General features: G+C 35.7%; 2 protein-coding genes across 3 annotated transcripts; both read left to right on the top strand.

The window, feature by feature from the left end:
* The first annotated feature begins 1,562 nt into the window (after positions 1-1,562).
* Positions 1,563-3,609, top strand: LOC145771749 (8-oxo-dGDP phosphatase NUDT18-like). Its single transcript, XM_082583481.1, has one exon. The coding sequence runs from the start codon at positions 1,600-1,602 to the stop codon at positions 2,614-2,616; it is 1,017 nt and encodes a 338-aa protein (XP_082439607.1). The 5' UTR covers positions 1,563-1,599; the 3' UTR covers positions 2,617-3,609.
* LOC145771747 (serine incorporator 5-like) lies at positions 3,609-21,946 on the top strand. Of its 2 annotated transcripts, XM_082583479.1 has the most exons (12): positions 3,609-3,723; positions 4,259-4,423; positions 4,975-5,153; positions 5,681-5,762; positions 6,155-6,287; positions 6,509-6,682; positions 7,649-7,744; positions 11,988-12,132; positions 12,923-13,035; positions 13,482-13,511; positions 15,927-16,065; positions 18,559-21,946. In XM_082583479.1, the coding sequence occupies exons 1-12, from the start codon at positions 3,697-3,699 to the stop codon at positions 18,710-18,712; spliced, it is 1,437 nt and encodes a 478-aa protein (XP_082439605.1). In that variant the 5' UTR covers positions 3,609-3,696; the 3' UTR covers positions 18,713-21,946. The 2 variants fall into 2 exon arrangements, with proteins under 2 accessions (XP_082439605.1, XP_082439606.1); XM_082583480.1 differs by lacking the exon at positions 13,482-13,511.
* Positions 21,947-24,189: the final 2,243 nt, after the last annotated feature.

Below are 24,189 nucleotides of genomic sequence, written 5' to 3'. Positions count from 1 at the left end.
CCCGATAGCTCAGTTGGTTAGTGCTTGACTTCTGGAACGAAGAAGCTTCAAGATCAAGCGGCGCTGGTTCGACTCTCGGGGTGTGCGCTTGAGCAACGCACGTTGACTGCTCCCCATTCAGCAACATCTAATGGATGGAATAATTTCCTGGCAACAAGACTTCAACAATCGGATACTTCACTCTGTCAATCTTGATGACCGGGCCTGCGTCAGGGATTCAAAACCTCTACGGTCTGCAAGTATGCGAAACTGCCAGGATTAAGCTCTTCAAGAAGCTTTCACAGTCAGAGGATAAAGATTCAGTCAATCAATTTAATCAATACCGGTAATTCAATTTTATTTTTCATTGCTGGCGCAAACATGTACGACAGAGAAATTGCAAAATATGCTTTCTATTCCTTTTCATCTCATTCCCTAATCATATCAAGCATGGTACTACACTGCAAAATACATCATATCTATATCATAGTACAATTAAGAAACCATACAAAAGTATTGTATTGTAAAAGTACAATGGCTATGGTTACCATGTGTATGGTCGGAATGGCCCGATTCGGTGAGTCCGATTCAGTGAGTCCGATTCGGTGAGTTCCTTATTCGGTGAGAGCCTTTTTCGGTGAGAGCCCTATTCGGTGAGTTTTTTTTTTTTAATTATTGCGCGCCGTAGCCTAATTATCATTGCCGTTATAGGGTTTGGGGGTTTGGGTTTTTGGGGGTTTTGGTTTTTGGGATTTTTGGTTTTTTTTGGGGGTTTTGGTTTTTTTTGGGGTTTTGGGTTTTTTTGGGGGTTTGGGTTTTTGGGGTTTTGGTTTTTGGGTTTTTTGGGGGTTTTGGGTTTTTTGGGAGTTTTGGTTTTTTTTGGGGGTTTGGGTTTTTGGTTTTTTTTGGGGGTTTTGGGTTTTTTGGGAGTTTTCGTTTTTTTTGGGGTTTGGGTTTTTGGGTTTGAGGTTAGGGGGTTTGGGGTTTTGGGGTTAGGGGTTTTAATTAGGCTACGATACCCGATAATTTTCAAAAAAAAATTCAAAAAAATCACCGAATAGGGCTCTCACCGAATAGTAGCAGACCCGTGTATGGTAGACTGGTAGTGCTAGCCTAATTGAGGCTATGGTGCCCTAGACACTTGAGCATAAAGTTGTGGTTCTTTTCAACAACAAAGAAAGGCTGGCTGTAATAGCTTCATAACTTGTTGCTTTTTGGGTCAACTCGCATGACTGGACAATAATCTGTTTATGCAAGATTGCATTGGACCTCGGTTCCACACAGCTCAGAACTTCTGAGCTGTTGGTTCCTCATGGTTGCCAGGTTTGGCCTAAAATTTGAACAGAAAACGACAAATTGACTTAATTTTATAGGCACATGCTATAAAATGAAGACTTTATAAGAAGAAAAGGGATATTTTCATAGTAGACATAGCCTCTGCTTAGCTTCAAATTAGGCTAATTTGTCATTTTCTGTCTGAATTTTAAGCCACCTGGCAACCATACTCAAAAGCGTCTTTAGGCTATTCTTGTTTTACCCAGACAATCTTGAAAACGCTTTTCTTGTTTAATCTGTAGCTAGGTTTATGTACATTTATAAGACACTAAAACTGAAAAGATTATGTGTGATGAAATTGTTAACATATTAAACTGTAATTCTGGCACATCTGCTTCATCGAAAACAATCAACATTAATGAGGATGGTCCCTCTCCATCAGTTGTGCTTGGTCAGACTGTTTGTTACATTGTTGGTGCTGTTTTAATAAATGAAAATGATGAGATACTGCTGATCCAAGAAGCAAAGCCATCATGCAGAGGAGCTTGGTATCTTCCTGCTGGAAGAGTTGAACCAAATGAAACATTGGAAAGTGCAGTGAAACGTGAAGTTTTAGAAGAAGCAGGATTACACTTTCAACCGACTGGATTAATTTGTGTAGAAGAAAACAGAGCAATGTGGATTCGTTTCTTTTTTGCAGGAAAAGTAACTGGAGGAACACTCAAAACTGCAAGTGAAGCTGATAAAGAGTCTTTACAGGCACAGTGGTGTAATGACATTGGGTCTATGCGATTACGTTGCCATGATATATTAAGGGCCATTAAGCATGCTAAAGATTATTACACAAAACACAAATCTCATCCTACTGCAAAACAATTAAAAATTCTTCCTAGAATTATTTCATATGAAAAAATGTGTGTGCAAACTGTGCTGGTGCTAAATGTAGCTACTGAATCTTCGTCTTCAGTGTTGATGTGCAAAGGTGCAAAAAATGTTCAACATCTTCCCGTTTCTTGTTTGCAGTTACATGAAACTGTTCTTAATTCTTTGCATCGTGTTGTTGATACTTGTTTTGTACATAAAAATAGCAAAGTTTGGATGCCTAGAATTATTGGTTTATTGGGAGTTGAACATGAAGGAAATTCAGTATCAGTGAAAGATGGCCTTTGTCTGAATGTGCTTGCTACAGTTGATACACTTGGAACTGAAAAAACAAGTGAAGATACCGGTAACAGAAGGCCTCTCCTCAAATCAGATTATGCTACATGGCATGAAATTGATTCTACATCAGATTTGCATAAACTTTTAGTTGAAGAACAATGGTCAGAGCTTTGTGTCCCTTTAATCTCACTGTTTGATTGAATTCATTCTGAAAGTTCATTAAATTTATTTTATATATTTTTTTTGTTCCAAGTCAATCAAAAGTTGTTGATTGAATTGTTTTGCATTATCATTTTCATTGATCAGTTTATGCTGTATGAAAATGTGGTGTTATTGTTAGGCTATATGTAGTTTTATGTGTTCTGTGTGGTATAATTTTTTATGGTTGCAGTAGGCTAGTACAAAGAACACTCCGCCAGGTCTCTAATTATTTGATACTTAGCAAATACAGTACCGTACAGTAATATATATATCATATATGTTATATTATATATAATATATTATATATCGTCTTGTCAATGTGTCAAATTTTAGTTTGATTGACTGTCATATTGTATGTATACATGTGTGTTCCTAATCATGTTGTGTGAAGCAGCCGATGTCAAATTGAAACATGTCACCAAAACATAATATTGATGTTCTTAATCAATGTTTATTTGGTGTTATTGTGTTGTAAGAAGAATAATCCTTGCTCTCATGCGTGTTGTTGAGATTTTGACATTTTTTTTAGGAAAAACTAGGATATTTTGATAGGTTGTGTGATTGCATGGAGCTAAGTAAGTCGTATGTTTACTGCACAATTGTTTAAGAAGACAACAGTCAGTAATCATTGTGTTAACTTCTTGTGTTCAGTTTTTCAAGTGATGACTAAACCTTTCCTTAAAAAAAAAAAAAAAAGAATTGTAAAAAGAATTATGTTCATTCTTAATGATCAAAAATATTCATCTATCCACCAGTAAGCTACTACAGTATATACAAATAGTTGTAATTTTGGCTTTATACAAGGTTTTAGTTTTCTGTGTTGATAGAGCTTTGCATTTGAATTCATGAATGCACATTTGTGAAAATAAGTTACCATGGTGGCAAGGCATGTGATTATTCTATTTCAAAATAGAGAACTAGCCTACGGTATATTGAATTTTAGACTTAATTTTAATGCAGATTTTTGTATTGATTTTTATAATGTTTATTTAGGTATATTGTTCATTAGGTTAGGTGGTGCAAAACAGTGTTACAGTGTATATATATATATACGTTGGTTTTCTGGATCAAGCTGTTACAATGTGTATTGCTTGTCTTGCTGGGCAGGTGAGGACGTTTTACTGATTTTACTATTCTTGAAAGTTACGTTGAACTATTGGTTGAAGTAATTATGTTTTAGTCCTGCTCCAACTGTAATGTTAGTCAAATAAGGTATTATCAACATGCATAAAACAATGCCATGAGAGCCGTCAATTCCATTCAATGCTTGAACTTACTGAATTGTGTTTAGGTCTACAACATGTTGCTTGATCTATTTTTTTTCATATTAAAGATTCTCATGACAAAAAAAAGAAGACTAACCTGCTTGTAGAAGTATTTCAATGAACCCAATTACAGTTTTTGACTGTAATTGGCTTTCGCTGTCAGTTGTGAGGCTTTGTGCATGTGTCAAAACCATTTGTATTTTCATAAGCAATGAGCACAGCCACATGTTACTTTAAGAAGGTATTCAGATTTTTTTTCAACAAATTATTGAAGTGGTGTGATGTTGGTTAGCAGCAAAAGGGTAAAAGCAAAATTTATGAATGTGCAAAGTTTTCTAGCATAAACTACGCTTCTGTAATGGAGTCAATGTTTTCAGCTTGCCTGTTGCTGTGGATCTGCAGCATGTTCTTTGTGCTGTTCATGTCTACCCAGCATCAAAACATCAACTGGCACACGCATCATGTACATGTTTTTTTTAGTCATTGTTACAGCAGTATGCTGTGTTATGCTGTCATCTAATGTACAAGAAAGCGTCCAAAACGTAAGTTTTTAGGAGCTACATTTGTTTTTGAAAATATAACATTCTTACCTAAAAATCATCTTGGTGTTAAAGTCATTCTGAACACATTCAAAGAAATTTAATTTATATTATAATATACATAAATTTAAAATTTAATAATTTTAATATTAATAAAAATTTAAAAATTTAGACACTTGTAGAAGGGTCTGCTATTATTCGGTGAGTTCCTAACCTCTAACCCCTAACCCTAAAACGGCAATGATAACTAGGCTACGGTACCCAATAATTTAAAAAAAAAATTGAAAAAATCCCCCATTAAGGGATCGGACTCACCGAAACGGGCCATTCCGCTTGTAGAATGTACCGTAGGTAGACGTCAATATAGGATTGTTATCTACCAACGTTTTTGTTGTGCTTGATAACGGTGTAGTTTCCACTGTAGCTCTGCACATTGTGAGATCATTCTCTCATACAACGTGTACTGTAGATCGTATGCAAGGCGAGTATCCAATTATAAGGTGTTTAAGCACTACTGTATATATGTAGACAACACACTCATACATTATTTTCAGTTATGGTTTTATGAAGACCTGTGCAGTGCAATTAATGCTGGCAAACACTGTTCGAAGTTGGTTGGTGTTGAAGCTGTATATAATATCATGTTTGGTGCAGCTTGCTTTTTCTTTGTATTGATGGTATTTACCGTTGGAGTCTCTAGTTCAAAAGAATGGCGTGCCAAATTACAGAATGGGTATGAAGTTTGTTTTTGAACACCACTTATTTCAATAAATTTAGTTTTTAATTGAAAGCTGCTGAAAGTATGAGAAGTTAGTTGTCCGGGTTTTGGTGTGATGAGTAGTGACAATGTTAGTTAGCCGTTAGTGGATGAAATACCTGGATAGCTTTTATGGTTTTAAGGAACGGTTTAGGTAGTACTTTATACAATCTATATATATAAAAGTTGTTCATTTATGAATACATAATCACAAAATAGATTAAATACATGCTGTGTACTTTTTTCACATAGTATTGCATTGCAATTAAGATATCTTTATTTATATTTTAAGTTAATGTAGCTCATGAAATCATCATTTTATGTTATCACTACGGTATGCTTGATGATTTGAGTTTGAAATCCAAGTGACGGCATTCTTAGCAGTCTTTTTTACATTTAATGTCACATTTTCTGTTCAGTTTATCTATCGCTAATCGAATGCTCGCTTAACACACTCTGCGCTTAAAAAGTTATTTTCCTGGTGTTTTTTTTTACGTTTTTAGATTTTGGTTTCTCAAATTCTTAGCCCTGGCAGGTTTATGCGCTGGTGCGTTTTTCATTCCAGATTCAGCAACATTTGTAAAGGTACAGCTTTCACATTCACAATGTCAATGTGCTATCGGTTTTGTAATTTGTTATTTTAGTTGTAATCCTGTCTTCGTTGACAGTATGTATCAATCTACAACTCTCACGGTATGCACTCAGTTTTAAGTATTAGTTAAATATGGATAAGGAATAACCGGTTGAGTGGTTATAATTTAAAGGCCGTTTCTTCGTAATGTTTAACAAATTGTCTTTGGTATGGGCAATGTATGTATGACCGTATTAAATGATGTTAGCAATGATTGTTACGCTATGTGCGTTGTTTGGCTGCAAGTAGCAAAAGGCAGCAATTTAACAAAATTTATATCGAAAAATAAGTTGTTGTCATAATGTCAATCAAATTTTTTCGCTTAATCAGTCTTGATTTTTTTTAGGTTTGGGCTTACATCGGGATGACTGGTGGTATAATCTTCATCTTACTCCAACTTATTTTGCTGGTTGATTTCGCGCACACTTGGAATGCCAGCTGGTTGTCTGGAGCTGATGACAACAAATGCTGGTTTGCTGGTGTGAACAACGTTTTTTTTATTGTTTTCATTTTGACGTATTCACTACAACGCTTAAGACCAGGTTAAGATCAGCTACCTCATTTAATTGCTTGATCAATTAGCGTTGTATGTTTTGCTTAATAATGGCACAGCGAGCAAAGCTGCATAAAGATGTTTAAGAGTGGTTAGGACATATTAATATGGGACGTTAATATTGGACATTGTTTTCATCTTTCATAGGTTTGGCGTTTTTCACTCTCGTCATGTACGCTGCAGCAATCACGGGTTTTTCTCTCACCATTGCTTTTTATACGGACTCAGAAGGCTGCACTCTTAACAAAGTCTTTGTTGGTGTCAACTGGTCGCTCGCCATCATCTTTTCAGTTATTTCCATAGCGCCTGAAATTCAAAAACGTAAGCTTGTTCATACTTTAAATCTGCGATACCGGCACAACAAGTTAAAATAGTAATTTTACATCGAATTCTGGATCAATATTTTTCACAATTGTTTTAATGAGTTTGCTGTACATGACCGCGTTGACGTTTTTTCTTAATATTAATGCTATTTTTAATTATGAGTCATGTTTATTTCTACAGGTGAGTTAAATATAATTGAAACTCTGGTGGACTGCAAGTTATATTTTCATGTTCGTCACATGATTAGTAGAATAGCAATAAGGCAATTTAAATTGTAATTTAATCCAGTAGCACTTTTTGTAGAACTGTATTAATAGCATTTATTGTTTAAAATACGATTATATGTAAAATGTACATGTTCGCTTTAAAATAAGTAAGAATATCTATAAAATTCTGCATTATATTCAACTTTACAAAAGCGCGCTATGTCGCAGTTCATAATATATTTTACACCAGTTAGATGCAAAATAACGCCAATGAAATGTTTGCAAAATTGGCAATTTTCAGTCAATTCTCGTAGTTTCATTACGGTTTTAGATGAGACATACATGTGCCATTGTGCCTGCAGGTTGATGTTGCATTTTAATGTTGCATTTCCGGTTAAAATGATGCGAAGAATTAGCTTGTTATGTGCGGGGATTTCCTCAGGAGAATTTAAACAGTATAAACACAGTAGCTTATATACTAATTTTTCACAACTTTGAAAGGGTGCGCAACCTGTTTACTATCAACTTCTAGATTTGCACTAAGACCAACTGTGGCTTGTTAGAAGCACTGACTAGCCAGTAAATCATTCTGTTTTTACATTAATTCAACGTCTAAAGGTGGCGATTATTGAATCATTGCAAAAAAGAGTTGATTAATTGGTTTTCCAAAATCACTTTCAAACTTTTTCAACCGGCAAATAAATGTCAACTTTTGAACGGTAAGTATTCATCATCAGTTCTATGTTGTCTTCCCTAGATCAAGCACACTCCGGTCTCCTCCAGTCCTCCGTGGTTGCACTTTACGCCAGCTTTTTAACGTACTCTGCAGTGGCAAGTAACCCCGGAGAGCAGCGTAAGATTGTTTCACCTTCTATTTCAGTGGTTCTCAACCTTTTTGTTTTGGCGGACCCCTTTTGGTACCTTCGAAGCGGTCGCGGACCCCCAAAAAAATTTTATCTGAAATTTTGGTATATCGCTTTTCCTGTAATTATAATGGAATCAAATGTTTTATGAGTTTAGAAACGACACACTTAAAAGAATTTGGTGAACTCGCGACACACTTACGACTATTGATGACATTAGAGAAATTATGTTATGAGCTTTATGTTGGCACATCAAAAATCAGTAGGCTATATAATCTATAATTATGTTGATTTGATGTTTTTCTATAAATTTTATCAAAAACCAATAGAATTTTGCGACGTTACAAACAATTTCTTCCTTTTTTCGTTTCTAATCAATATTAATTCGTTATAATCTTTGTCATCGCAAAACTGTGAGTGGTGATAGACTGCTGACCAACGTTTGCATTTTTAAGTTAAGCATTGACCAATAGACTACTGTCTCAAAAAAATTAAGTTGAACATAGCCTTATTAAAAAATTAATTCATTTATATGATATTTTTTTAGTTAGAAACCAAACCTTTGAACTTTCAAAGGACATCGCACCGGTTCGTTGGGAAGTACAGTTTGAAAATCACGGTAGCCTAATACACAAATAAAGCACAACCAACCAATTTTTACATTTTGTAATTTATCAATCATGCTGCAAACTCGCAAGCTTTCACGGACCCCCTGAAATCGCTTCGCGGACCCCAAGGGGTCCGCGGACCCCCAGTTGAGAACCACTGTTCTATTTGTTTATGTTTATTGTTCATGTTAACCGGCTCGGTGGTTTAGTTGTTAGTGCGTCCGCCTCTGAATCGGTATGGGTTCGACCAGTGGCGTTGACAGGGGGGTCTAGGTGGTACTTTTGGACCCGGGCCCGGAATATTTAGGGGGCCCGGATTTAAAAGATTCCCCGCGACTTCAAATATTATCAAGACCTTAAAAAGGAATTGCCATCAAAGGTTAAAACAGCCGTCAGATGGTGAAGTACCGGGCCTCCTTTCGGGTATAGTGATTTCCCTAACCACAATTTTTTTTTTCAAAAGCACGAAATATTTATGTTCACCCACTCTTTAATTCTGAATATATATATTTTTTTGGTGGTAATCACTTCTAGCTACTTGCATCTACATCACATGGCCGTAGGAGATGGGGGGCAGTCGCTCGCCCGCTGAAAAAAAAGTCCCAAGTTGGGGCAAAAATGTCCAGTTATTTGGGCAAATCAATCTTATCATAAGGTAAGCTTATTACTGATATTCACTAACATGTAGGCTGCATTTCTTCATGGGTAAGATTTAAAAGCCTACTGGGTACTGGTAACTTTATGAAGTTTTTTGTTTTTTCTCAATATCCTACTAATGTAGTTGATTATAAAAATCATTTGGGAAAAAATATCTAGTTATTTGGACAAATCAATTCTTACCATAAGTTTTCAACATTCTACCAGTTTACTAACTTTATTGTTTGTAGTGTTGCATTTTGTATAAAAAACATTTTGCTTTGAATGTAAAACAGAGTATCGACAATTTTGAAAACTTTTACATTTGGTACTAAAATTTGGGCAGAATGTTAAGTTTCGATTCAATATTTGCAGAAAATAATGCTTCGACAAGCTGAGATAAGCTTATTACAGATGTTCATTAGAATATCACACTAGCCTACATTCCTTCATTGGTAGAATTTTGAAACCTTGCTGGGTTCTGGTAAGCTCATGAAGTTTTTGTTTTTCTCTATATCCCACTAATGTAGGCCTAGTTGTTTGTAAAAATATTTGGGCAAAAACATCCAATTATTGGATAAGTCAATTTTACCATGAGTTATGCTGTGCTCGTAAAACTTGACTTAAATACTACAAAGATAGCTTATCATTTTTAGATATGGTCAAACAAAATAAGCATTTGTTATAAACTTTAATAATCAACAGTTGTGAGGTCACATATACCGAAATGGCCCGTTTCGGTGAGTCCGATTCGGTTAGTCCGATTCGGTGAGTCCGATCTCTTAACGGGGGATTTTTTATTTTTATTTTTTAAATTATCGGGTACCGTAGCCTAATTATCATTGCCGTTTTAGGGTTAGGGGTTACGGTTAGGGGTTAGAAGTTAAGAACTCACCGAATAGTAGCAGACCCCACATATACACCACTTTTGTGAGCATTGATCCCGGCCACTAACTATAGTTATGCACAAAGTGAAAAAGTATATTAAATGAAAACAACTTGTGAATTTTCCGGTATTTAATTTCATGTTTTTGTGAGCTATGGTTTAACTGTTTTCTATATTGAATGTTTTAGTATAAACTGCTGTTTGTCTTTGCCAGTTCCAGGGTTCATATGCTCAGCTATTTACTATCTATGACACAGTATTAAAGCAATAACAATCAAATATAAAGATACATGTTATGTTGCTTTGTCATCCAATTCATGCAGTTAATATACCAGGCAATGTAAACAGTGCTATTTTTGTGTCATGTTTTGGTAATGTGGTCTGTATTTTGTGGCAATGATTGAGTTTGAAGTTATTATCCGGGAGACTGGGAGTCATTTTTCTCAGTGCTTGTGATTTGAGTAGGCCTAGCTGCTTCATTGTGAAGTAAGAGTATCTTTGTAATGATCTTCTGAAAAAGCATTGACTATGATTTCATTGTCAATATTTTTGGTATCAAAATTAGTTTTGTTCAAAGGTGGAAGTTTGATGCACATAACATGGTAAATTTTCAAATTCTTTTCAGGTTGTAGGATTTTAAGCAGCATGGATTAAGTACCGTATGTAATGTTACTGGTTTGATAAGTAAACGGATTGTCATTTTAGTTTTTTTCAATGCAAATTTATAAACATTGAGTCTTTGGACTATCTTTGAATTGAAAAGATTGAGCTACTTTTGGTCAGGCCTTTTATTGAAGTTGGGCTGGAGATTTTCATATAATCTGGTGACATGAATATTCAGCAGTTATTGTTATCCAGTTATTGGTGAAGTCTCAGTTCAAATTTTTTTGAATCCAGTTAGGCTTAATATACCGTGCTGTATATTTTTTTGTGATACACAAGAATGTTTTAATTTGATGGTTTATTTAATTGGGACACAGACAGGTCTATGAACGTAACTTAAAGTAAGTTCAGCCTTGTTTTGCTGTTGTAGGTTTTTTCTTGTGTTTCGTACATGGCCAAGTTGATGACTCTCAGAGATTGTGAGTAATTTTGTATTTTTGAACATAATATACGCAAAGACAAAATTTGGGCAAATTGTGTTCGCCCCTCTAAAATGTTTTACTCTCCTACGGCTACTCTACTTTACAAAGAATTAATTTCAGCCGAAAACTCCAACAATTTTAAACATATCAACGAAGATCGTGATTGAGAGCAAGGATTTTGCAGTTTATGAAGAAATCCCTAATGCGTAATTGCACAGTTGGGGAAATTCGTGGATACGGTACAACAAATCTTTGAGAAGATATAAATGATATTCCTCTTAATTTTCTACTTTGAACGGCATGTGTCATCCTCATTTTTACAGCACATCAATAAAAGTTTGTACACAACCTTTATATTTATAATATTGTCGATGAAGGGGGCCCGAAAAATAAATTGGTACCGGGCCCGAGAAATCCTGTCAACGGCCCTGGGTTCGACACCCTGTTGGGTTGTACCAAAGACTTTTTAAAAATGTTACTGAATCTAATTCCTACTTGGCACTGAGCAATGGAATGGAGTCGGGTATAAATGTACTCAGTTGCGTTTCTATACGGATGCATTGACACTGTCTGCTTTGAAAGCGCTGAGGAGCAACGCATTGTGCGATGGATACAGCGCTATATAAAACTAGCATTATTATTATGTTGGAGTCGTAGCCAACAGCCATTGTCTAAGGTCGGATACGTGTAGTTGCTATTTGGATAAAGTCTGCTTGAAAGTTTATCCTATCCACAAAGTCATGTAATCGTCCTTGATTGTGGTACCGTACCGGTACCAGAACTACCAGATCTGACTGGTTTCATAAATAGGAACGATGGCTGTCTTTGACTTCATGCAAGGGTAGAGAGTCGTATTTTTCGTACTTTTGAAACAAAAAGATGTTGTACATTAATTCAACGTGAACAAAAATATGTCTTTTTGCATCACTATTATTAAAGTTACACTATTTATTTACGTCGGCAATATCTGTTTGCTTCTTTAAATTCGACAATCAACACTTACTTGATTTTACTTTAGGAATATTTCGAAATACTTCTGTGGAACCTCCTGTTAACCAAATGCAAATGGTTTCATGCTTTCAAGGCAGGCAGGACAGCACTTCCAATACCATCTCCATCATCACTGGACTCATTATTGTCTTTATCGTTGTATGCTATGTCTCGTAAGTGTTGTTATTACTGGTTTACTTTGCGAGGCGAAGAATATCAAGTGAAGAATATCATAAAAAACTCAAGTTTTATATTTTCATGTTTGACATTTCTTTACCGTGGCTTTCTGGCTGCATAGCCGAGTGGTGAGAGCCGTGGTTCGACGTTTAATAGGGCGCGGTACGACACCGCTCAAGAGCATGTGGCTGTGTCTTTGGCATAACATGTCGTCGATTTCGGAGTGGCGCCCCTTAGACTATACCCTTGATTTCTCTCATTAGTTTAAGCAGTATTGAGCTGCTTAAACCATGGCTTTATATGTACAGCGTTTAATCTCTATCCAGCCATCAAAAGTTGTATTTTTTCTATTATTGTAAAAAATAGTAAGTTTTGCTGGCTGGATATGGCCGCGTGTGCAAGAAATCGATAACATGCAAAATTTTAATCAATATTTTCCAAAAGAGTTAGACGTACATCGTACAGTTGTTAAGCTGTCATAGTTTGTTAATTAAAAAGTCACTTCTTTTGCCGTCCAATTACTACAAATGCTTTGCTTAAATGTCAGTTCGAATATGCTTTAACTTTGCATTTAAAACTGCTGTCTGTAAGTGTAACACGTGATTAAAGTTTCAACTAAGAACGCACTTACTAAAGGAATTAAGCTTTTCACGTCATGTGCTTCCATTCTCAATTGTGCGTGTGGCTTTGCTTTCTGCGCTGTTTTAAAAGGCATCAGAGCAACGGTGTACTGAAAGGTAAACGAAATGTCATTCTTCCTGACTTCAAATGCTACTTTTCTTGCAGTCTCCGGACAACATCTGCTTCAGAACATCGGCGATTGACCACGAAAGGAAGAGCGACTCCGGACGAGCCTGCTCTATGCTGTTGTTGCTACGATGGCGTTGGTGATGATGAAGGTGGCGCTTTTTTATGATCATTGTTGTTTTAACTTAGCTTCTCTATTCAACACAATTCGAGAATCAAGAAATTTGTATGTAACACTTTAAAAACCTTTTTCTCAACAGAAAATAACACTCTCATCATGTCTCATGCATGTATTGAAGTTAATTTTGTCTTCACATTGAAAAGTACAGCGTTTGTATATTATTCATCGTAAAAATGAAAGTTAACGGATATTTTAACAACAAAGCCGAGAGTCGTTGTCATCGCTTGAATAATCGTCCTTGATTGTGGTACCAGATCTGACTGGTTTCATAAATAGGAACGATGGCTGTCTTTGACTACATGCAAGGGTAGAGAGTCTGTAACAAAGTTGGAAGTTTTGTTGCAAAACTAATTGAACATTCTGTCCATTTTGCAATGATTTTCTCAAATCCTGTTGAAATTTCTTTTTTATTTTCAGTGTTTGAGGACACGAATGCTGAAGTGATAGGTAACAGCGTGATGTGTTCAAAATAATTTGCTTGGTTTCCTTGACGTGAAATAATTTACCAAACGTTGCCGTGATTCAACTTGCCACCCATACAACAAATTAGTCGTTTTTTAAATGACGTTTAAAAAATGACTGATTTGCTGTCTTGGTAGTAAATGATAGAAAAAAATTATATACAAGTAGCCGCCGTAATTTGCTCATGAAACCACCGGTATTGGTCAGTACGCGCATTATGTTTTTGTTGTAAGATAATTATGAAGAATTACGTACGGTACGCAAAGTTGAAGTTATTTATGAAGTCAGATTATGTTCATCTGTATTGGTTTGTGTATCAGCAAGTAACATACGTTGTTTTGGACTTGTAGTGATCTTCATGCCAGTAAATAGCATTTGTAGTGAGCTGAGTCAAACGTGAATTGATTTTACAGGAAACGATATGTCCTTATGTGAGTGACTGAGACAAAGCACTTAAAGTTTCCAGGTTTTGAAGCCAAGTTTTAGTGCCGTAGAAGCGCCTTGATAGATTTATTGAGCCACTAGTATACATCCGAAGTCAGCCGTCAGATTTGATTTGTATAGGACTAACTTATAAATATGAAATCATGTAGAACGAAGGTGCATGCTATTCTCCATAGCGACCTATGTGCATAGGCCTTTCCAACATGCGAATCTATAATAATGACCGGAGGCCGATGTAATTTTGGTTTTGAACTCGAGGCTAAATGTACTTATATGTATTAGAACTGGTGCTGCTTAATGAATGATAAACCAAATTTCCAAAGTATGATCACTGAATCTCAAATTACTGCAAAGCCAGTGATTTTACTTTAACAATGGCTAACCTTGCCCTGTTGTCAGATGCTCCTCAGATTTCCAGCAGAAATGCCAAAATCTAGTTGAATACTTGCATGGTAACAAGAGCGCGAAAGTAACCCAAAATCACACAAACATAAGATACACAAAGAGTATATTTTTCAATTACTATTCAAACTATTAACTCATGTTAGCGATTTTGTCGACTATCAAGCATAGTAGACGGGGGTCCAGCCAAGTTTAAAGCTAGCTTGCATGTTGGAATGGCTTGTGTATAATGTAAATGTATATAGGTCGCCAACTCGCCATGTTAGTTTATAATCATTGTTTGGTCTTTAATTTCTTGTAATTTAAATCTCAGATTTTGGAGCCTTATCGTAATTATTCGTGGCTTTTTTCGTTTTTCTTTTTCCCTTTAGTTGTTATGATTTCTTTATGAGTTCCTTTCCGACTGCCTTACAGTTTTATGTTTTGTGTTGTTTTGGACTAAACTTTTTACCAGACACGTCCGCAAACGTTGCATCAACGTAAAAACAACTGGTTTGCTGGCTGGGATTCAGAACTGGCCGGTCTAACAAAAGTTGCAATTTTTAAATGTTGATGAAAAGCAGTAACTTTGTGTCGTGTGCAACACGATTATTAGGACTTATGTTCTTTATAACTTGATGTATCAACATTACAAATACTCAGTTGTAACCTGCTTCAGCCTAAACTGAGATTTAGAGTTAATGTAAGATTTGGTACAAAAACTTACATCCACAACACTCAAGACCGACAACAGGAAATGTTTTGCAAACAACTTTGTCATCTGCGTGTTTACCATTAATACTGGAGAAGACGAAGTCAATATTTACTTAATTTACGAGCTACTCGCTATCAACAAAACGGTAACATTTGAGGTGACTGCCAAACTACTCACAAGTGACTTCATGTCTCAGGGAGAGCAAAGTGTTGTCACAATATATTAAAACAATCTTCATAACCGAATGAATTGTGAAATATTGAAAATACTCGCTATTACCGCATGGTCTGTTGGCTGGGGCCATGGTACGACGTTCGAAAGGTGCTGGTTTGTCACCGCTCAAGAGCTTGCTGAATGTGTCTTTGGACACCAAGATTGGCTTCAACTCTTTAGACACCAAGATTGGCTTCAATCTTCAACCACGACACAAAGCAACGCATTATGCTTATGATGGTTTTTATTGCAATTAAGCTGAAAAAGCTAAAACATAAAGTGAACCATGAAAATAGAAACGTAGATATATTTGATATTAAATTTTTCGATAAGCTATTTCTAAAGGAACATTTCGTAAATATGACCACGTGCGTAGCCGATGACATAGGTAACCGTGCATCCCTTAGCAATATTGCAATATGTCGTACTCGTATGCTGCACATATTTTGAGTAACGTGTATTTTTTTTATTTCTATTAAATAAATTGCAAGGCAGGGTTTATTTCATGCTTCTAGTGGCACATTTAAAAGTGCAATCATAATCAATATTGTACTTTTAACAGCTTGAAAAAACAAATATTGCATCAAAAAAATATTTTTTTCTCACGCTACCTTTAAACGAGTCTGAATATTCCTGTGTTTGTTTAGTCTTCAACGAAAAAGACAATCCTGGCCAAAGAGTAGTGGATGATGATGAAGAGAACGTATCTTATTCTTACGCCTTCTTCCATTTTATCTTTCTCCTTACCACTTTGTACGTCATGGCAACCCTTACCAATTGGTTCGAGTAAGTGTTTTCATTTGCTTTCATAAAAAAAAAAAAACTGCTTTCCAATTTCCATGCATTTGTGTATCAGCAACGTTTGTCGATGTAGCTTTGCTTAATGTGATAGTTGAGCAGTTTTCCTTCTCATAGTGATCAATGCACAATTTGCACATGGTGGTCATCGTAGTGATCTTATTTTGTTTATGCCAGTGCGTGGTACTCTATAGTCTATACTGCAGGGCTTCCCAAACTTTTTTGCTTGCGACCTCTTTTAATCTCCTAAAATTTTCCGCGACCCTTTACAGTTAAAAGGATAAACAATGCGAAATATACGTTTGTGATATTTATTGAAAGGCTTAATGTAAACGAAAACTAAAAACAAGCTATCTGTACTCGAAGCCTACTTTACTACTGCTGGAAACGAAACCAAAAAGTAAACACATTTATTCAGTGTGATGGGTGCGACTGCTCTCTGCTACAAAGCAAGTCCAGCCGTCGCTCGATGTTTGTCAATAGGCGGTTTCAATGTTAATTACGCTGGAACAGTATTTAACAACGTTGAAAACACTGGCACGCACATATACGTGGAGACAAACGGTAGGAGTGTGGTTACTGCTAAGCCATATAATGGTGAATATCCGCTCTAACGTTAGGCTAAGCCAAAAAGTGAGAAACTTTTTTTCAGAAAATTCAAGCCACAATTCAGAGTCAAAAGATAGATCTGCAAAATTTTCCTGGGGTTTGAAAGAGAGGTGCTCGGTACTTTGTTTTTGCATTGCAAATGGATTTTAGATCCAATCTAAATTGTTATTGTCTAATTTTAGAAGAAAATACTTTTTAAACTCTTTCAACAGTCTTGACAAATGTCGATAACCAGAGGCTTAATAACGTTTGATTCCGCGCCATTGTTAGCCAAAAACTTTTTAGTAAGCTTAAATGAGAATTTCAAATAAATCATTTTCAATCTTTTGTTTCTAGATGTTTAATTTTTTGATGAACGCTCCAACTTTAGATTTCAATATAAAACATAGACGTTTTCTCCAGGGTTGAGAAAAACCCGTTTTTTTTTGGGTTTTATTGGTTTTTTTAAAAAAAGATGCAAAAAAAGGTAGATTCATGCTTATTTCACCTCAAAACTACTTTTTACGAATGAAGTGCCTTTCACTCACAGTACATGCTTGCATAACTCAATAAAGTAATGCACTAGGGCTGTTGTTGCTTGAATGTTGCATCATCCATTAATTTCAAGATCAAGTTGGATGTTGCATCATCCACTGATTTCTATACCAAGTTGATGCTACCGTGGTAGAAATCACATTATTGCATCATTTGCTTTAGATTTGAAGGCAAGGAGCATTTATGCCATCATGTTTAAATATTTTTTATCATTTATATATATATTATATATAGTAATGGATGAGCAATCGAGCGATTGCGTGGCCAATGGTCATTTAGGCAAATGCTCTGAAACAGCCATGCATTAGAATCCAGAATCTGTAATTGGTAAATAGCCTCCTAAATTGCATTTCACATCATATATACAGACTACAGTAGAGTAGTACTTTCACCAGTTTAACTATAAGACCTTCTTGCATAAATGAGTTTTAGTGTAGTATACACAAAGTGACATTACTTGATTTTTGTGTACTGTACAATATCCACTGCGTTTTCAGTTTATTATTGGAAATTTACTTCACAATCACATCCTAATTTAAAGTTTGTTTTAAGTGCCTTGTAGTGTTTTTGTTCCTTTTTTTAATTTTCTAATAAAAACTGGACAAATATGATGCTCTGGGTTTTTTTATGGGGTTTTTTGGGTTTTTTTTAAGTGGGTTTTATCAAAAAAAAACCACCCGGTTTTTTTTGGGTCGGGTAAAATACCAACAACCCTGGTTTTCTCCTTGGAAGAACAAATTAAATTCGTTCCCTTTTTAAGCAAACCTGGCAAATAGCATAATTTGAAAAGCCTTTCCAAAAACGTCTTTACAAAAACGGCGGACAAAGTCTAAACTTTTTTTCCTTGGAAAAGTCACGACTTAGTTTTTCAACACTAATAACTTTTTAATGTATTGGCTTCAGTTTTGAAATCCACGTTTACAATACCGCAAAGAGGGTTTTAAACTCCTATATTTCATGTTTCACTATATACATTTACAAAATACGGGTAGCCTATTGAGTGCATGACTCTTAATAAAGTTAATATCTTTCACAGCATCTTGCACATACGTGTCAATATGCAGTGCTTTGTGTAAAATTTGGATACTTTCTGCGACACCTAAAGTTCGTTACGCGACTCCTCAAGGGGTCGCGACCCGCACTTTGGGAAGCCCTGGTCTATAGCACAATTGGACTGAATTAGTCTACAATGCGCAGCACTTCGAGTAACGCATACACTGGTTAGTGGTTATGCTTGATGTAGTGTAGCTTAAATCTTTCCACCATGCATATTAAGTACTATACTTTTTTGGCGAATTGATTTAAGTGTATAATAACGAAGTTCTATTCATTCTGCAGTGGAGCAACGGCCCCCCAAAGTTTGGAAGTAAGTCTGACCCAAGGCAATCTAGCTGCCATGTGGGTGAAAATATCAACTTCCTGGGCTGCTGTTGTGGTATATGTATGGACGTTGCTTGCTCCAGTTTGCTTCCCCAATCGGAATTTCACGTAAAACTATCCACAACTTTCTAACTTTTTCATACTGGACAAGTCGAAGCTAACTTGTTTTCAATCTGTTCAAACCATTTGTATTTTTGCAGTTGTTTATTTTGTGTGGCAATAATGTTACTTTTTATTGTTTTGTTTTTTCGAACTGTAAAGAAAGCAAGGTTTGAAAATTATTTGTGCTACAGACCCATCTAGCAAAAGTTACTATGTTTACACTTTAACATTGCAAAACGAGTACCCTTTGCTAGCTGAGAAATAACATTTGCTTTGATACTAAAAGTTTAACTTATAGTTTAACTTAAATTTGTAACCTTCAGAAAAATGATACAAGTTGTCTTTCTTTTTTGCGCTTAACGCGATCTATCTAATTCATGCGAAAAAAGTTGATCATTGCTGTGATGAACTAGCATTAACCCTTATTGGACGCTCTGAGTAATATCATGTGCACGGAAAGACTATTTATAACGCATTGGTTGAGAACTACAGCTTTAGTTAAATGACAAGAAGCCTGAATGACATCATAGTTGTTTTCCTAACGATGATGTCTGGTGACAGTTTTTTCTTAGTATCTCGTTTCATTGAACGCATAAAAATGTGAAGTGACCTAATTTTGTTTTCTGCCCATCAAAAATACAAGAGAGCAACCTGTGAATTATATCTTCGATTATTATGTGGTTTCACAAAACTCGAAGGTTTATGCCACAGTGTTATCTTAGCAGTCCGTTTGTTTTAATAAGAGACACACGAAATGCAAACAAAGCACTACTTTGCAGCCACTAATTTTGCAATGATCACGTAATTCTTGTTCAAAATATGTTTAACTCGTCAACCCTAAACACAGATGTGTGGCAAAACTTTATGTTTTGATCTTCAATCTGGTGTCAATTATCGCGCCAAGTAATTTGTGTCATTCACATTACTAATTTTCTCCCCTGGGTAATGTTTGTATTGCATGTTGACCGTTTATCATTTATGCAGTTTTTAGTGACGAAACCAGGTATCTCACGTTGTGTAGGGGTGTAAGACTATGAACAGGTTGAGTTGGTTTGTAATTAAATGTGAATTTTCAAACCAATAGCAACATATTTTTGATGTAAACAGTTTCACAAAATAGCTACATTACGACCTATTTGCATTGCGATTGATGATCAATACTTTACATTTGTGTTACCTCAGTTCTCAATAATATTAACCTAACTGTGTTATACATTCTCTCATGGTAAATGACAGTTCTGTGAAATACTTGTTTAACTGTATATACTTTTTTCTGAGAAACGTTCGTGACCGCCGTGTCGCAAAACGTGAAATACGCATCATAAAAAAATAGGTAGCTTTCGTACAATATTACTATTTTTTATTCAACGGTAACAATTGTTTGGGGTACTTTTCAAGCGCAAAACATTTTACATACAGTAACTTCCTTTTATGCCGCTGTACTGTTTTGAAGTTTACATTAAATAATACATATTGCTACATCGCTTTTTATTAAAGAATATCAAGCCACATACGCGTTGTGTTTGTTTTTCGATCAAATAAATTCGTTGCAAATTCTGCTTTGTCGTGTGGTAACATAGCCTTGGGTTGCCATCTTTTATTATACTGAATGAACTACACACAGTGTGAGCGCTTACAAATTTTAACTGAAAATATGATTAATACATGGAAGACCATTCGTGAATAACCTATTTGTTTGTGTCGATGTTTTTGGTGAAGTATATCAGAACATTTTATGTTTTGCGCAATATTGACTGAAAAATTGTCGGAATATTGTCATATGTATGCAATGGATCACCTTGGTATAGAAAACGAATTTGATCACCACTGCGGAGCTGCGGAGTTGAGTGATACTTTTCACGGTTGAACGTTTTGTAATCTGACATAAAATGTCATTTTAGACTTTTAATGCATATGGTATGATGCCTAAGGTTATAACCATAACATCATGTCGTCATGTAAAATAAATTTTGTTGGAATTTCTCTGTTGCAAGCATTCGGGTACTCTTCTTATTTCAGGTAACCTTTTTATATAACATTAATTTCTATTGACGACTGCATAATTTTTTTTTTTTTATAAAAGTATAGTAGCGCAGTATGTCAGTGAATACGAGCGAGTTTGTATTTGCACTCAACGCTATTTTTGTTGTGTTGAGGATTAGCAATTTATAATAAATATTAACATAAAAAATATGTCATGCATTTTTTATGCTTCTTTTAGGTTCAAATCAATATGCATTATGCAAGTTTCTTACGTTTAGATTGTGATTTTAAAACCAGTGTCTGACTTCTAACGATGACATAGCCTACACTATTATCGTGATAGCAAGGAATAAAAACAAACTGAACTGCTAAGTTTCCGTATTGGTGCACTGTATTGCAGCCACCGGGTATTGCAGGTAGTTCACTGGTCAACTTCTTTAACCCACCTGCTAGTATTGTTTCATAAGTTATAAAAATTAGAAAGTATTTTATTAATTAGGACCCCTTTAATGTGTTAATGCCATATTTCATAAGCACAAAAATGTTTCAGAGATATCTTATGTAAGATTGCGGCAAGGATTCATAGTATAGGGATCGCCAACTCGGCTGGATATCTGACAAGCGGAGTGTAAAAGTGTTGCCAGATATTTTTTTAATTTTTAGAAAAAATATTATTTTGGCATTTTTAAAATAGTAGTCACCCAAAACTTGCTCATAAATAAACGAAAAGGCTTTGGGCGACCACTGCTCTTTACAATTTGCCAAAAAATTAGTTTTTAAAAAAATTTAAAAAATATTTGGCAACACTTTTACACTCCGCTTGTCAGATATCCAGCCGAGTTGGTCATCCCTATACTATGAATCCCTGGATTGCGGTTTTGCGGAATGACTTCATTGATTTCACTCCTGTTTATTGAAACTCAACTTTCATGTTGCAGAAAATTAGTTTGGAATTTTTAGAAAATCATGAGCATAAAGTTGATGCGAAGTAGTTTCGACGATTTATCGAATTCAATCGCTAATTGTCTGAACGATTTTGACATCGGTTATTTTTATCATTTGCCTAAGTTCTACCTTCTTCAACTCCAAATCTTGTTTTTGAAGATGACTTGGAATTAGCCTAGATTACTTTTGCAATCGGCCTTGATTGTGATGTTTGTACATTTGTATTTGTGTCGCGTACTGTAGATATGTTTGCAGATGTCTTCCTTGTGTATATGCCCTAACAATAAAATAGCAAATAGGTCTGCGAGACCTCTCACACGCACTGAATTCTAAATAAAACTTAGATTGTTCCAGGGATATCTATAGATATCTATAGATATATTGATATTGTTATCTATAAATCAAATGTAGTTATTACTATCTGAAGCCTTTACAAATTGTTTCACCTAACGGATCATCAGAAGGTCTTATTCAAATAGATATTTAAAACCATTATTTTTTTTCAACTACAAAAAGTTTGCGCTACCATTGGTTTCATGTACTGCAAGGTACAATCATCAGGCGCATACTTATTCAAATAGAATTTGAATTCTATTTGAATTTTAGATTATTTTAATTACCGGTATTAGAATTTGAATTTTAAATTCTATTTGAATAAGTATGCGCCTGATGATTGTACCTTGCAGTACATGAAACCAATGGTAGCGCAAACTTTTTGTAGTTGAAAAAAAAGAATGGTTTACATTAGCTCTGTTTTTTAAACATTGAGCACTTTTATTTGCAACTGCTGCAATCAATTTCTGGATTATATAGATATTGTTCAAAACCAAAACATTACGAAACCTTCAAGATTGCATTTTGAAATCTACGTAACTGAGGCCTGCAGTATTTTTTGTTTTGTTGTTTAGACTACGCGAAACGAATAGGCGAATTTCAGAAAAGACTGTAACATACAAAGTTTGTGGTCTTCTGCCATACCGGTACCTGGTTTTTTCAAAGATTCAAGACTTTTGCTTTAGTAACTTTGCTTTTCAAAGAATCAACTTCTGGAAAGGTTTTTGACCCCTAAAATCATCCCTGGTCTAAAAGTACCCCCTGGATCCTACTATCAACGCTAGTGCGTATACTGCACCTTACAATGTACGGTAACATAGTAGGCCTACACCATTAGCAAGACAAAAACTACATAGGCTAACAGTGGTGGATCGTGACTCGTTTGATTGGAGGGGCACTCCAGAAGCATAAACCTTTAACCTGACATGAAAAGCAATAGGCCTACTTGGGCAGGTTTTAGTCTACACTCTACCAGAGATGTACGTATACGCCGCATACTTGCGGCCAGTGACGATCGGTGAGGGAAAGCAAGGAAAGCAGTGCTTACCTGAGCGAAAACTATGCAAAATATAATGACTGAATTCTAGGTTTAACTTCTTATTATTTTTATCAAGTCTATTTTAACTTGAAAATTACTGTGTTTGTGACTAGAATTACTCGTAACGCTTGTGAGTAGTCTAAGTCCTCACCAAACCGCATTTCTTGCCTATAAATGCCAATTAACGCAAACGTTTTTGTCAGAAACCATCACTGAAGCTCCAGGGAAATCAACTTTCAAAATTGCTTACCCTACATTGAAAAACGCCTTCGTTTTATCCAATCCTCAATCGTTTTGCAAAACGACACCAGCTGCTTAGCCAATCAGATGTGTTATCTGGTGTTATGGTTAAAGTTGCTTTCCCAGTGACGTCAATGCGTATCTCATAGCGGCTGCTTTTGGTTTCAGGCGAAAGGAATACAGCCTCTACGCATGAGTGATTTTCAGGCTTGTAACTATAGGCTACTGAGTACGCTGAAAATAAAGCTGGTTCTCTTACCAAAAAAAACATAGATTCTACGATAAGACATGCAATTCCAAAGAGTACATTAACCAACCAGTACTGAAACAGCACAAGTGTTTTTTAAATTCTTTTGGGTCAATAGACTGACATCACAAGTTCAGAGCAAACATACTTGTGTTCTTCAAGAATGGACTAGCTTAATTTATAGGCTAATTATTTGCTCTTTACTAGTGCACCAGTCCAATGCATGTCGTAAATGCTTACAGATGACATTGACAATAAGTTTTTGTGCTCAGTCTAAAAAAGCAGCCAACATTCTAGACTAGTCCCAGTTTGATTGATTGATTGAATCTTTATCCTCTGGGAAAGTCCGAAGATTTTGTTTTGGAAATGCTCTCAGAGCGCACCAAATTGGAAGTGTTTTTCAAAATGTTCTGGGGGAGGCCCCCCAGACCCCCCGCTAGAAGTGTTGCCTTCGGCAACATGCCTTCGGGCTTCGCCCGACGGTTACGCCCCTCGTGCCTACTACCTTGCTGCAACATATTTCCAAGTTGCTTTCCCAATGGTTTAAGCCACCGAACGTCACTGCTTGCGGCGTATACTTTTTGTTTACGCTAACGCTTGCGGCCACGTTTTTTGGATAGTTTGCGCTTGAGGCTATCGCCATAAAGTTTTCGCGGTTTTTTAGCGCATAGCGTCAACGCATACTTTTTAATGTATTTTT

Source organism: Aplidium turbinatum, chromosome 6 (genome assembly GCF_918807975.1).
Source record: "Aplidium turbinatum chromosome 6, kaAplTurb1.1, whole genome shotgun sequence".
Lineage (NCBI taxonomy): Eukaryota > Metazoa > Chordata > Ascidiacea > Aplousobranchia > Polyclinidae > Aplidium > Aplidium turbinatum.
The sequence above is the reverse complement of the archived record's forward strand: the minus strand, read 5'-3'. Positions and strand labels throughout refer to the sequence as shown.

Bases quoted from the DNA above. Each gene is read 5' to 3' on its own strand.
- LOC145771749 (XM_082583481.1), top strand. From the start codon at position 1,600: ATGTGTGATGAAATTGTTAACATATTAAACTGTAATTCTGGCACATCT.
- LOC145771747 (XM_082583479.1), top strand. From the start codon at position 3,697: ATGTGTATTGCTTGTCTTGCTGGGCAG. The intron at 6,683-7,648 runs GTAAGCTTGTTC...TGTCTTCCCTAG, and splicing joins AGCGCCTGAAATTCAAAAAC to ATCAAGCACACTCCGGTCTC. The intron at 7,745-11,987 runs GTAAGATTGTTT...ATTTTACTTTAG, and splicing joins AAGTAACCCCGGAGAGCAGC to GAATATTTCGAAATACTTCT.